The sequence below is a fragment of the Hirundo rustica genome, chromosome 15 (genome assembly GCF_015227805.2).
Source record: "Hirundo rustica isolate bHirRus1 chromosome 15, bHirRus1.pri.v3, whole genome shotgun sequence".
In the NCBI taxonomy this organism is placed as follows: domain Eukaryota; kingdom Metazoa; phylum Chordata; class Aves; order Passeriformes; family Hirundinidae; genus Hirundo; species Hirundo rustica.
The window spans coordinates 7,626,974-7,640,364 of NC_053464.1; the positions used below are offsets into that span (position 1 = coordinate 7,626,974).

The following is a 13,391-nucleotide window of genomic DNA, read 5'->3' on the forward strand; positions in this document are numbered from 1 at the left end:
AACAGATGTTTCCCTTTAGAGAAGGTGTAAGGAGAAATAGAAGTAGGAAAAGGGAGAATAGCTTCAGGAGAGCTGAGCAGAGTGCGTGTGGTACCTGCTCTTTGGTCTGAGCTTTCTGGACAACGTCTCGTCCAACCTTGATCCTTGGGGTCAGAATAGATCTTGTGAAATCTGTCACATTAATCCCCATCAGGTGGCACACTTTTTGGGCAGCTAGAATAGAAAAGTGAGATTTTGTTTCAGAGTGAATTGCCTCTTAGCTGGTCAGGAAGTGTGAATATGAGTAGCTCAGCAGGTATGCAGAATTATTTATCTTCCTTAAAAGCTCCTCTATTGTACATGCAAGAGATGACACTTGCCATAAAAGCAACATTTGTGATCTAAGCAACAAATTCACCATTCATCAATTTATGGATTCAAGATTACTAGAAAAGGCAATGATAATTGAGCTGATTTTAACCATGGTTTATATTTTAAAGCCTGAGAGTCACATAGATCATAGCAATTAAATAAAAAATATTGCTAAAGAATGCTTATTCAGTTGCTGTTTTATCAATTTCTTAATGTTAACTAGATTCTGAAGTGGAAAATCATACCAGTATCATCTGGCATAGAAGCTTGATCAGTGTTTCTCTCCTTCTTGAAGACAATATTACCCAGTTGTAGGACAGATGAGACAACCCTCAGTATAGCTGTAAGAGAAACAGGTGATTTAAATGAGGAACAGAATGGCCACATTTTGAAAACTCTGTCCCCTGCAATAACATTCTATTGCTTCTGATAGTCTGTACCTCTCTGGAAAGAGTAAGGCTTGTTTTAAAGGACTGTGCCATAAACTGCAGCAGTTTGAGAGCTGATTAGCAAAAATCTCCACAGTCTGTGCAGTGAGCAAATGGGCCAGTCTGGGAACACCAGCACCTCAAGCTAAGTTACGCTGGTTCCCCAGGCAGATCCCCACATCTCAGGAATTTGTCTCCCCCTCAGTGCCTGCAGCATCTTCCCTGCTCAGTTCCTCAAGAGTATTTCTGTCTTTAAAATAAAAAAAAATATATCTGAATTACCAGCAGCTTCAAAAATGTTTGGTACTTTTGAATGTCCAGTTATTCAGGGACAGGGGGATATTTACTTGTGCAACTAAAATCAAATGTATACATACCTTTAAAGGATTAGTGTCAAAATAGAGAAAAGATGTTTATTAATGTTTGATTACTAAAATATACATAAGTGTGATGCCACCTAATCTCGGGTAGCAAAATCTACTGATACGTTACAGATGAGGTTGTGTCAATGTGGAGAGTTCTATTTGTTTATCTGTAAATTTATCTAATATACGCAGGCGAAAAATTTTTCCTAAATGGGCTTCTATTTTAGAGCATGGAATCAGAGGGGTTCAGACAGTAAAATACTGACTCCTGCTGCTGCAGTGGAGAATGCTGCTGCCCACGCCAGTACTGGCAGGGAGCAGACCAGTGTGCACCAGTACCACCATCCAGATTGGCCAAGGCTGGCGTTTTGCTCAGCATCCCTCGGCCACCTCCCTGATGCGGGTGAGGGGTGTGCTCTTCTTGCTGCAGCTGCTCCAAGGCAACGGGAGGGCGCTGCTTCTGCCACCAGGTGTCACTTGGGACAGGGCAATCTGCATCCGGGGGCCCTGCACACTCCCAGCACCACAGAGGTAAGAGCTACACAGGTGGATGTCTCTGGCAGACCCACATTTTCAACACGGTTTAGTTGTCGTTTCATGATCTTTGTTTTTATTTCTCTTTTCTCTGAATCAGCGAGTCCACATGAGCTATTTGAGCCTGCTCTTTTTCTTTCAAAAATAAATCAGATTATTTTGCAATTTTTTCATGGCTAGTTAGAAAGTTCTGAAAAATGGTTTCAAATGGTCATTACTATTGATAGAACTGGCTTAGACTCAGTAATCTCTTTTTGGATATGTAGGGAGGTCCAATGAGAAATATTCCCTTTCATAAACACAAATTAGCTTTGCAAAGTTATTATTCTGGACAGAGGTAGTCTCTGCATTTGCATCTCTATGTAGTGTCACTTGCAGATGTGTATCTTGAATACATAACAATTCTCACATGTCTGTTCCTCATCAGTAAAGCCCATAATTTTCATGGCTTCCAAGGTCTCCTGGAACATTTCATCATCTTGTTGAGAAGGAATAGGCACGTAGCCACTAGATAGAAAGGTGTAATTGTTGAAGCCTTCCAGCAACAAATCATCTAAAAAGAAGAAGAAAAGCTTTATTTAAGTGCATCTACTTAATGCTCTTGGTTCATTAATTCTCCTAAGGAAACAGAAAACCCCCCCAAATTATCACCAATGGCAGATTCTGCTTGTATGAAGAGTTAAGGGTTTTGTCAAATATTTTCAAAATAACTATTTAGCAAGCTTGATGGTATTAAGTTTTTAGTTTTCATTAGTGAGTGGGGAATGTCTCCGCACTTTGGAGCAATTTTGTGTCCTATGGACTCAAATCAGAGCCGTTCTTCCCAAAATTCTTTTATTTAGTACCATATGTAACCTACTCAGAATTATGCCTCTCCCAATGGGGATTCCCAGCGTGCAATAATTAGAATGGAACAAAGTAGCAACCAAAGTGGGCCAAACTAGTAAACTAATCAAGCCTCTTCTATGGCCAACAACAGATTGTTAGGTAAGGAACATAAAAGCCAGAGGAAATGCAGAGCTCCCATTGCTTTATACATTCTTTAGCAATGAGTGATTTAGGGAAATATGTCATATTTGAACCATGATGTTCCAATACAGCTGAAGCTGTGGCTTTCACAGTGTGATAATGTGCTGTGGCAAAGACATTCTCTTAATTTATTTTAAAACAATGAGCTGATATTCTTGTTGGAACCCCCAATTTCTTTTGTGTAGAGTAATTAATACTCTTCCCAATTTATCTTCCTGATATTATTCAAGATGGGATCTGAATGAGTCTACATCTCCTGTACGTTAAAATATCCTGTAAGCTGAAAACAACCTGCCTCAAACAGGTGGACACGAATTGATGCTTTCTTATAATTCACTTGAGAAAATTGTTTTCTGTAGCTAAAATACATAGGTATTTCTATGGCTGTTTATTTATAGTAAGGATTGAATGACATCCAGTTGCATAAATTAAGATAAATACTTAGGCAAGCCATTGCTCAGACTATTTAATGAGATGAGAGAATCATTAGTAAGGAACTTACTTCTCATTTGTTCAGAAGCTCCAGCAATCAAATAGTAAAATATGTGAAATGTTCTTTCATCTTTAGCCTGACGAATTGCACGGGATTTTTCAAGCAAATCTGTTTGTCAAGTGTGTTAAAAAAATCAATACCATGATTCAGTGCTTTCTTAATTGTGCCATCAACCTCAGAACCATCAATAGCATTGTTGAAATATTTGCCATGAACTCGTCTAACATGAATATGTATCTAATTCTGTGGCAGGAGCTCTGGTATTGGTATAATCCTTACCACAATAAGCAGATCAATTTCCTACTTGCTGTTGCAGGGTAAATGCTGGTAATCATGGCAGTAAGCCCAATAGACCTAAATTATTCTAAAATCCAAGATATAAAACTAATAGTCACAATATAACTCACACCACTTTGGAAATGAAGCACCAATATAATTCTTTCAGCATACGGTGGGGCTGCTAGAAAAAAAGAGTTCTTGAGATAAGTATTGTAGGTATAAAAGCAATTAAATCAAGTCTTATTTATGGACCATTTTTTGTGACTATAAGCTAATAGAAATGAAGTTATCAATAGTGTCAGTATTTCAATACCAGTCAGTGATTCACTCTTTAAAAGCTAAACTGCTGGAGATAAAACTTCAGTTAAGACCAAAAGCGTTAAAACAGGATTTTTTCTAAAGATTAGTTGTCAAAATAAGAGCAAAATGATAAACTGTTTGTTGCTTGATGGGATACTCAAGGGGTACAAGAGATAAGGTACTTCTTTATAGCTGCATTGTTCTTTCTCATTTATTGGGCAAGAAGCTCCTTCTATATGTAAAGATGAGCAGTGCAACACTGAGGAAGCCACCTGCATATTAATATGTTCATTAAAAATATTAGCTCATAAACATAGCCAAGGGAATGGGCAACATACTTGACAAGCAAGGTCAGACTGAGCTGAATTTCTCTGTCCATTTTCCTTGAAAAAATACATCAAGGTTATTGATACACAGCTCACTGCTCTGGGTGTGTAATTTGACACAGCAGTTAGTATTTAGCATCCAGGCAAGGAAGTCCTCTGGGCTCGAGAACGTCCCTTGCCATTGCCTTAGGTGTGGGCTGCCCAGTTTCTGAAGCTGTATTTGGGGAGTAGCTCCCTTTCCTATAGCTGAGAAAACAGCCCTGAAAACATAAAGCTGAGAGCAAGACAGAGAGCTGATACCAGCACAAACGGGGCCACTTCCCTCCCTCTTTGTTTATAGCAGCCTCAGCAATATTTGCCTTTCTTAGACATGCAAGGATCTTGTTTATCTCACTTCCCCTCAGCCTGGTGCAGCTCACTGGAAAGGATACAAGTCTCTATGTTCGCTCCCACAATGTAACCCGTCACATCGAAGTTGATGCGGATGAATTTGCCCTGTGGATGAAAAGAAGGTCTGAATTGGGCTGTTCTTTCAGGTTATGCCAGGTTTTCCAATATTAGCCAGTATTTAGCATGTTTCATAAGGTGTGTGCATCACCCTCCCAAGAATAACGTGCTTGACTCCCTCCTGCTGGGATGACCTGTGGAACAGCCTGAAAGGAAGGGAACTTCCCTGTACAGATTCCTCCCACATTTTGTTCAGGCACTTAGAGGGGCAGAGTTCTCCCTATTGGACTAGGCTTTGGAAGCAGAGGTAGGATAAAACCTTGTTCTACTTGGATTTCCACAAGGTCCGTGAGGGAACAGGGTTGGATCTGTGACACTCTCTGCTAAAGATGACCCACCTGGATCCCTGAACTTTGCTGGGAGAGAGCAGAGGTGGGAGAGGAGGGTCTGCAGGGAAAACAGGCATCTGCCAGCTCTCCCAGAAAAAAGTGTCATCAGATAGTGACAGCGCTCAGCTCACAACATTCTAACTCCAATCTCTGTGGTTTTTTTCTTTTTTCTCCATTTTTTCCTCCATTTTCTATTTAATATCTTAACTGTGACATAACGGTCACACCTTATGAGATATATACTCAACAATGGTGCAAAGAAAATGGAAGTACAGATTTGGTTTGCAAATACTCTGAAGGTGGATATGTGCTAGAACAGGAGGTGACTCCAAAAGGTCACACACAAACTGGTAAATTGTGAGAGACAATGTTACTGTCAAGTGTGGGCCTGATCTTTATTTTTCTATCAAGCCAAATTCCTGTTTCAGAGGGGAATTCTGAACTGTTTTTAAGGAATCAGTTTTACAGCTGCCTTTAGAGAGAAGATGGGGACCACTGTCTGTACCCTGGGTTTTAAAAGGTGTTTTACCTCCCCCCAACATAGACCAAACTGGATTTCTCCTACTTACGAATCTGGAGGAGTTGTCATTCTTCACAGTTTTGGCATTTCCAAAAGCTTCAAGAATAGGGTTTGCCTGGAGAAGCTGTTTTTCCAGCTCACCCTAAAATTCATTCAGAAGCAGTTAATGCTAAACTTCAAAATTACTTAGTTGAAACTGACACTTGTACATGGGAGAGAAAGGTGAAATCTAATTTAAGCCTCTAATTTTTTTTGCCAAATACTGCATTTCATGTGGATTTTTTTCATTCTCTATTAATCTTTCTGTTTTTCTCTTTGTGCAATTGACTGCTGCCCTGTATACGTGATCCTTTTCCAGCCTTGTTGCCTGTGACAGATCAAACTCTGTTAATCTGTTTGGCATCATGACTGGCCCTCTTTAAAAAAAAAGGGTCATTCAATGTCAATTATTTTTTCCAGTTTAATATAATTTTAAAAAGGGATATTTTTTAAGGAACCTCTAGCATGTCTTTTCCAAGTTAGTTTATGGAGACCCTTTGCTAGCAAATGACAATGTAATTAGAATAACTTGCTGAGAATAATTTTAATGTAATGCAGCACAAAGCTACAAAGCAGATTTCATCAAGTCTATTAATAATGATCCATGCAAGGCTACATAGGTTAAATATGGAATTGCATTGATTTATTTCAAACTAGGATAATGAATTCTCATGCAAACACACAAACTTCATATTATATTGTTAACTGTGATTGTAATTGCTAAGGAAACAAATCATGCAATGAAACAAGCATGCATTTAATTCTATATATTTACCTAATCCTATTTCTAAGCAAATCAATGAAGTCGAAAAAAATACTTTGCATATGTACACAGATTTTCAGCGCTTTTAATTCAACTCTGTCCTATGAGATCATTCACATTTAATTTGCCACACTATTCTTTGAGTACTGCTCTGTAGTAATATACATGATTTCAAATAACTCACCCTGAAAAGAAAAAAAGTCCTTGATAGATAATAAGATAGAATTTAAATAATTTTAATTAGAAATTAAGGCAATATTTCATTTGAATCTAGGAAATAATTTGGAAAATGAAAGAGCTTCCCAATTGGTGTGCAAATCTGGTAACCCTTTTCTAAATGTCACTCCTGAATGCCTTGTGACTTTGGTGAAAATGGTGAGAGCTGCCTCAAAAACATCATTAAAAAGCTTACTACCCAAGAGCTGGAGGAAGAGGGAAGGAAGATTTCCTAACAAGTTCATATAGAAATCCCAGAATAAGAAATGAATTCCTAAAAGGCCCTGAAGATTCTCTGTACTGGGCAGCTCTGTCCAGTTACACTCTGTAGACTTAAAATCTCCAGTATAAGCAAAGAATGTTGCTGCAATCAGATGGTGACATCTAAAATAGAACCCTGTCTGTTAAAATGAGACAGACACCACCTGCTTCTACTGAGAGCTGAACTATGCCATAAACCTGGCTATAAAACTTTGGCTCCAGATGGCCAGCACTGTGTGCAGCTCTAAGTCCACCAAACTCCACAGAGGTGCCTATGCCAACCATGATTTTTTTTTTTTTGAGAGAGAGATTGTCGAAGGAAGTACTAAATTAACTAAGGGGCAACACTGTCACAGCTAAAACTCTGAGAGGCAGCAGCCAGAATGGGGCAAAAAAGACTGCATGAAAGTAAAGAAATCCCACTTGCCTGGCACAGAAACACCAAGAATGTGCCAGCAAACCTGCCTGTATTCTCAAAGCATTGCTATGTGGTATGGCACACAGAGAGCAGGGTCTGTAACACCTGCAGACAGGTGCTGCAGTGGGAATTGCTCTGTTACACATCACAGCAGCAAGCTAGGAACATGCTAACTCTTGTGGTGGTGAACAATTCTCAACAGTTACATGGAAATGTAAAATTCCAAGCAATAACAAGTGGAAAGCATGCAGCCAAACAAATCAAACACGTGAGGTTTAGGAATTATTTCACAACAGTCCTAAAAAGTTCAACCTGAAGCACAGAAAACATTTGGGTATTTCATTCAGAAACCACATTGTTTAATTTCAGGCTGAATGGCTCTTCCAGGATCGTGGGAAATTGAATTCAAACTATGGCAATTTGAACACACACACACAGATACAGAAGAGGGTGATATTTGAAAGATGACCCTGCCTGTGTCAGACCTCATTCTTTTACCATGGAGCCTGACACAGTTAGGGTTGATTTGTGAGAGCATTTGGTGCTATTGTTGCTTTTTATCATATCATACAACATATTTCAACAAAATCTCTCTTAAATTTTTGGGGTGCAACAATAGCATGCAGATCTACACTCAGTGCCTTAAACACACATCAAACAGTCTAAGTTACTCACGTAGGCAAAAGATGGACCTTGCTGTGTTGAATAACATGGTATAAAACAAGTGTCAGTATCATTTCCATTAGACAGACATTTTTATTGTTTTTCCTGTACTTAAATAACCAGTACACAGTTTCCATGCAAATAAACCAGGAATTCAGATATGAACAGCCTACTGCAGACATACCAAAGGTATAAATACCATTAACATTAATACACAGAGCATTTTAACTGAAGAAAAGAAAAAACCTGAAACAAAGAGATGAGATCTGGATCCAGTCCCAGGTTAGCCTCTCATGACTAGACAAGGGCAAGTATTTTTATGATAAATCCCTAGTTCTTCTCTGGTGCATTTTGTTACTCATTACATTTTAATGACTGAAATTGCAGTGTCAGTAGTTCTAATCACTGAATTACTATTTGTCAGCATGATATAGAACAAATTAGACTTTTTCTCAGCTCCTCTCTGATGGATATTTGCCTTCAGGTCTGCCTCAGGGCAAATTTGGTCCTGAGACTTACATAATTCCCCAGAGAAGTCAGCAACAACTGCAGTTATGGATGGCCTTGGCACCCCAAGTTCATTTCCCCAGCCACTGAGCAGGGATTCAGTAGGAAGAAATTACTTTTTTTGCATAAACATTAAACATTAGTCTTGGACTGTTTCCACTAAATTTAATCACAGATTTCTAGAAAATACTACTCAAAAGGACATCTACTCCTTCCCCTAGTCCAAATTAGGATCCACTGTACATAAAATCCAAGTTATTCATGGTGGAAGAGGGAGGGCTGCACACCTCATGCTCTGCTGACGCATGGGCAGGGGCAGCTGTGAGACTCAGCACAGGGGTGGTCATGAGATTTTACTTTATTTCCCACTTCCCTACTAATTACTTATCTTGCACCCAGTCTTGTATTTGAGACACAATGAAATGTCTTCCTGAATTAAGCCTGTTTTGTCATAAAAGTGAATTGCTTCCTTTTTTTGCATCAGTTTTGAGTTACATTCGAAAGGTTGGAAATGATGTAGGACCTGGAGTTGTATCATTGAGAAGCTGAGAGCATCAGCCATGGTAATGATCTCCAGGAACTGGGCAGGTATTTGGTTCAAAGTAAGAAACTAACTTTAGTCTCTCAAGCAAGACTATTACAAATTTTGAAGGAAGAAAGCACTTAGAAAAAAATGGCGCCTTTCAAAATTGTTACCTCTGACAGAGCAGTAAAAAAACCTGACAAGATTTATACTGGGACTCTTTGCTAGTTAGTAAGAAAACTTACTAACAAATCCAATCAAAGCCTTGGAAGTTTAAATGCTGGTGCACATTTTTGTGATGCAGTTGGACAATGTGTTTCAGGCTTTCCCAAACTTCTCAGTTGGCAGGTGTCAAGGGTAAAACAAGGACTCGAGCCCTTGCAGGCTTCAAGGCCTTCATGCTGGGATAAAAATAGCTATGCCTATGGAAAGCTATGAGCGTTTCTCTGCTCCCTAAGTGCATTCTGATTTGATGCCTAAGATGGTGTCAAACAATTTTTTTTTTCTTCCATAAACACAGAGCTGTGACGTGTCCTCTCCATATGCCAGGAGTCTGACAAGGCACAGTCCCTGCCCTGCAGAGTCACCTCAGTGCAGCCCCAGGGGCCGGGGGGAGAGCTGGGGATGCAAGAGCTCACTTACAGTGACGCTGGTGTCCTTTTTGCCCTTGTGTGATGAAGCAACAACAGCCAGGTACTGAATGACCTTTTTGGTATTTTCTGTCTTGCCAGCGCCAGATTCACCTCTGAGGGGAAAGGAGATAACACAAAAGAAGGTAGGTAATCAGTGGAGTCTTTCTGCCATGTAGATGTACGTAGTGTATAAAAACAGGACTGGAAACTGCCCAGCTCGGTTCTTATTTAGCCCAGAACACCACCTCCCAGATCCACCTGACTTCAGCCTGCAAAGAATGCATTATCAGAGTTAAATCTCTGTCCTGGTAGTATTTGGAGTGGACATTGGGCCATTTAGGGGAATTCTAAACCGTGATGCATTTTTGAACAGCAGTTCATCTTGCTTTGGCAGCCTCTGAACACTTAGGAGAAGTGGAGTTGGCAGGGAGTCTGCTTATATTTTAAGATCAAGAAATACAACATTAACTATGATGTGATACGGCAGTAAAAGAAAACATCAGCAGTAATACAATGGTTTTCTCTCCTGAAACTCTGGCATTAAAATAGACTAACAGCTTGATCCTGCCTCATCTGGATTTTGTGTTCAGATGCTCCCTGAATTCAGTGGGACCAGGAATGGAAGTGCCCGAGGAGTCCCTGCTCACTGGGGAATAAGGGACATCGTGGGGAGATGTCTGACCAGCAGAACTGGCATCCCAGCTCTGCTCCCTGCAGTGTCCCTTGGGAAGCAGGAGGGCACTGCTAACTTTTTCTCTCTTGGAAGTCTTCCAGGTTCAGTTTATTTACAACTCTTAGACCCTCTCTTAAAGTAAAAGAGTGATTTTCAAAGCACAGATTTACACAGTCATTTTCAATAGAAATTTCCAGCCTATTTTCCTCTCTAGCTGTTACATTACATCATCTTAGGTCTTTCAGATACTTCTGATGATTATATGGACAAAAATGTTTTTATACTATTCTGCTCAGCAGTTAAAAAGGGTGGTAAAGTGGGTGTGGATGTAACAATGGAGTTCTTTCCAGTGAGCTGGTGCTGTGAGGAGAGCAACAATCTAAGTTGGACCTCTTTTTCTTTTTCTTTGGATCTATAATAAAAGGGATTAAAAAAAAATAAAAGAACTATATATTCAAAAATCCCAGAGATGTTTATCTGCACTTTTGAGTCTGAAACTGTTTAGCTGAACCCACTGCAGTTCTGCTTCTTTTCCTAATTAGGAAATACGGGAGTTAATTTCCCTACCTAAGGATTAGTGATAAATGGACATAAAAATATGGAGAAGTACTGGACAGAACTTTCAATACAGAATGACATTGATATAAACCGTAGGAAACCAGAAACAATTCCTGCCTGAGGTACGACATGATAAGAACTGTTTCTTCTGGCTTTTAGAGTTTGAACCACAAATAATTGAGATTAATAGATTCCTTTTCACAAGACCTTGGTTAATGTGCAGAGTTTAGAGATTGGATTCATCTCTGCCTGGGCTCCAGTGCTGAAGCATTTCTATGTTTTATTGATAAAAATTAAGTGTCCTGGGAACAATTCCAAACCAAGCACACCAATTTGAAGCCATATGCATACAAACTTTTCAAATAAATCTACCTTACAGCTTTGTTTCTTTGGAAAAAATAAAACAACCGAAACAACTTTCTTCAAACAAACCCTGGGCTTTGAACTATTCCATTTTATTAAGGGTTATTTGTAGTTCATCACATCATCATTGCATTTCCTTTCTCCCAGGGCAACAGTGCCCATCTTTTGGCTTTTCCCTGAATCCCTGGGAGTATTACCATATATGGCATCATTTTACTTGTAATTGTCCCATCATGCCATAACACTCCATAACTCCTTGCTTCTGCACAGGCTGAGGGGCTTTCCTGTTTCCTGCAGATAGATTTTGGGGCTTTAACTTCCTTTTGAAATGGACAATAAAAAAATTTCTCAGCATGAAATAGAAAACACACAGAACCTCAACTGCTTTAGGTTAATTAGGAAAAAAGTCTCCAAGGTCAATAAGTAATGAAGAATAATGTCTCTAGCTGATGAATACATCTGATTTTCAACATATCAGATCAGTCATAAATGTCCATGACAACAGACAGGTCTGATAAATAAGTATCCATTTGACATTAATAGCCCTCACACTGGAGGATGTGTCACAGCCATAAGACATCTGATTCCACCTCAGTAATGAAATGCCATGCATTTGTAAAGGAGGAGGAATGGCTAGGTCAGATCAATGCCTTTAAATAGCAAGAAGTTTACCAAGGGAGACCCAGGAGGAGGAGGAGAGCATGTGAATATCTTTGTTCACTTCACAGGTGGATCAAATTCCTCCTAGAGCTATTGAGTTGCAACAGAACTGGTCTTGCAGAACAGGTTTTTTCTCTGCATCTGCCTTGAAGTACTATCATTTCTGAGGGGGCAGAAGCAACTTCCATTGTGAGGTGGTATCAGAAATGCCCCCTGTTTTAAAATCTACTTGCTCTCTTGAGCTCAGTGACTGAATTTTTAAAGATGGATCTTTTTCCTGCAAACATCTGGTGATTTTGACATGGACCATACATGATGGACTTCCACCCAGGAAGCATCTCCTCCTTTCTTCTAAGTGCCCATTTTCCTCAGACTTAGTTCTGTTCCAAGTAAGTGTTTCCATAAAAATGCTGTTACCACTCTTCTAACGATCATCTTCAGGAAGCAGAGTGACCATTTGTTTAATTGAAACCTCTCAAATAATTCATTCTCCTGCCATACCCAAGGGAGCACTGACAGTGCTGTTCTTTGCACTCAGCTCAGATGGCCAATGCAAAAAAAACAGATCAAAAGCAAGTCCCTCTGCACAGCCCTGAGCAGCCCAACAGCAGTACTTCATCTACTTCCTCTGCAAATTTTCCTCCTAAGAAACTCTCTGGCTTTCCCAGAGCAAAGGGCTCCACTAGGCTAACAGGCTTGCTCTGTTAAAAATACCACTCTCACATCGTGGGGTAGAACTTAAACTTACCCTTCCCTTGTTGCTTGCCAGGCATTGTTTTAGGACCTCACTACAAGATTTAAAGCGCAAAAGCTCACATATATAGTGCTCAGCTATTTTGTACCTCTTGAGCTACAAAATCTTGCATGACTCCATTACCTTCACCTTAAAAGAAATTATCCCAGCTAATAGGTTTCCAAAGAAGAAAATGGTGACACTAGCAAATTGGCCCCACTGTTGGGGTTGAGCCTGTGGTGCAACCAGGACTCTTGTACATTTGAGAACAACTGAGAAAAATTAGTTTTGAAAGTGTATTTTCCTTTGTTGCTGTTGAAAATTTGAAAGCTTTCCATGTTAATATTATGATATGAGACTTAGCTTAATTCCACTTTTGGAATCATCTGAAAAGCAACAACAGAATTTATTTTCAGCGTTTGTTTCAGTGAGCAGTGACCCACAAGAATTGCCCGTTCACACATCCCTTAATCCGGCGGTGCTGGCACTGCGGGAAGCCCCCGTGCGCAGGGCACTCGACAAGGTGCTCTAAATCACATCAGGGCTTGGCAGCCTTTATCCTGAGTATGAGATGTGCAAACACAACGAAAAGCTTTGTCCTAGACCAGCTGGATCCCCACTGGAGACTTGTCTCAGGAGCCACTGATCCTACCGGTTTGCTTCCAAAACAATTCCCAAAAGAGACGGAGCGGGGTCAGCACCGAGAGATATCTGTGTGGGAGAGGGGCCAGGCAGCAGCGCCTGCCAGCTCCCGCCTTTGAGATTTACTGAGCTGGGAAAGAAGAGTTTAGCTCTCTCGTGGAGGAGTCTTTTGACTAATGGGGCTTTGCTGTTTGGAGATGTTCTGGATGATTTTGCTTCTTGACACGCGCCAGGGAAGGAAATGGGCTGGAGTCCCATGGCCGGGTGAGGCTCTGGAGA

The 13,391-nt window shown here is 40.1% G+C and overlaps 2 protein-coding genes across 4 annotated transcripts in view; one reads left to right on the forward strand and one right to left on the reverse strand.

Annotated features, from left to right (window-relative positions):
• The window catches only part of NDE1 (nudE neurodevelopment protein 1), a 52,449-nt gene that overhangs the window by 36,147 nt on the left and 2,911 nt on the right, over nucleotides 1–13,391 (forward strand). Inside the window, exon 10 of the transcript XR_009208339.1 lies at nucleotides 9,583–9,626. The gene's annotated coding sequence lies outside the window, so the exon portion shown is untranslated. The remainder of the gene's footprint in view (nucleotides 1–9,582; nucleotides 9,627–13,391) is intronic.
• MYH11 (myosin heavy chain 11) overlaps nucleotides 1–13,391 on the reverse strand; it is a 54,949-nt gene that overhangs the window by 20,734 nt on the left and 20,824 nt on the right. For 2 of the 3 annotated variants that reach the window (XM_040079323.1, XM_040079325.2), the window contains exons 5-12: nucleotides 9,494–9,596; nucleotides 7,834–7,854; nucleotides 5,511–5,603; nucleotides 4,537–4,600; nucleotides 3,210–3,308; nucleotides 2,088–2,231; nucleotides 597–692; nucleotides 95–213 (exon numbers count right to left, since the gene is read on the reverse strand). In XM_040079323.1, coding sequence (XP_039935257.1) covers nucleotides 95–213; nucleotides 597–692; nucleotides 2,088–2,231; nucleotides 3,210–3,308; nucleotides 4,537–4,600; nucleotides 5,511–5,603; nucleotides 7,834–7,854; nucleotides 9,494–9,596 — 739 coding nt within the window. The remainder of the gene's footprint in view (nucleotides 1–94; nucleotides 214–596; nucleotides 693–2,087; nucleotides 2,232–3,209; nucleotides 3,309–4,536; nucleotides 4,601–5,510; nucleotides 5,604–7,833; nucleotides 7,855–9,493; nucleotides 9,597–13,391) is intronic. The other variant, XM_040079324.1, reaches the window with a different exon arrangement.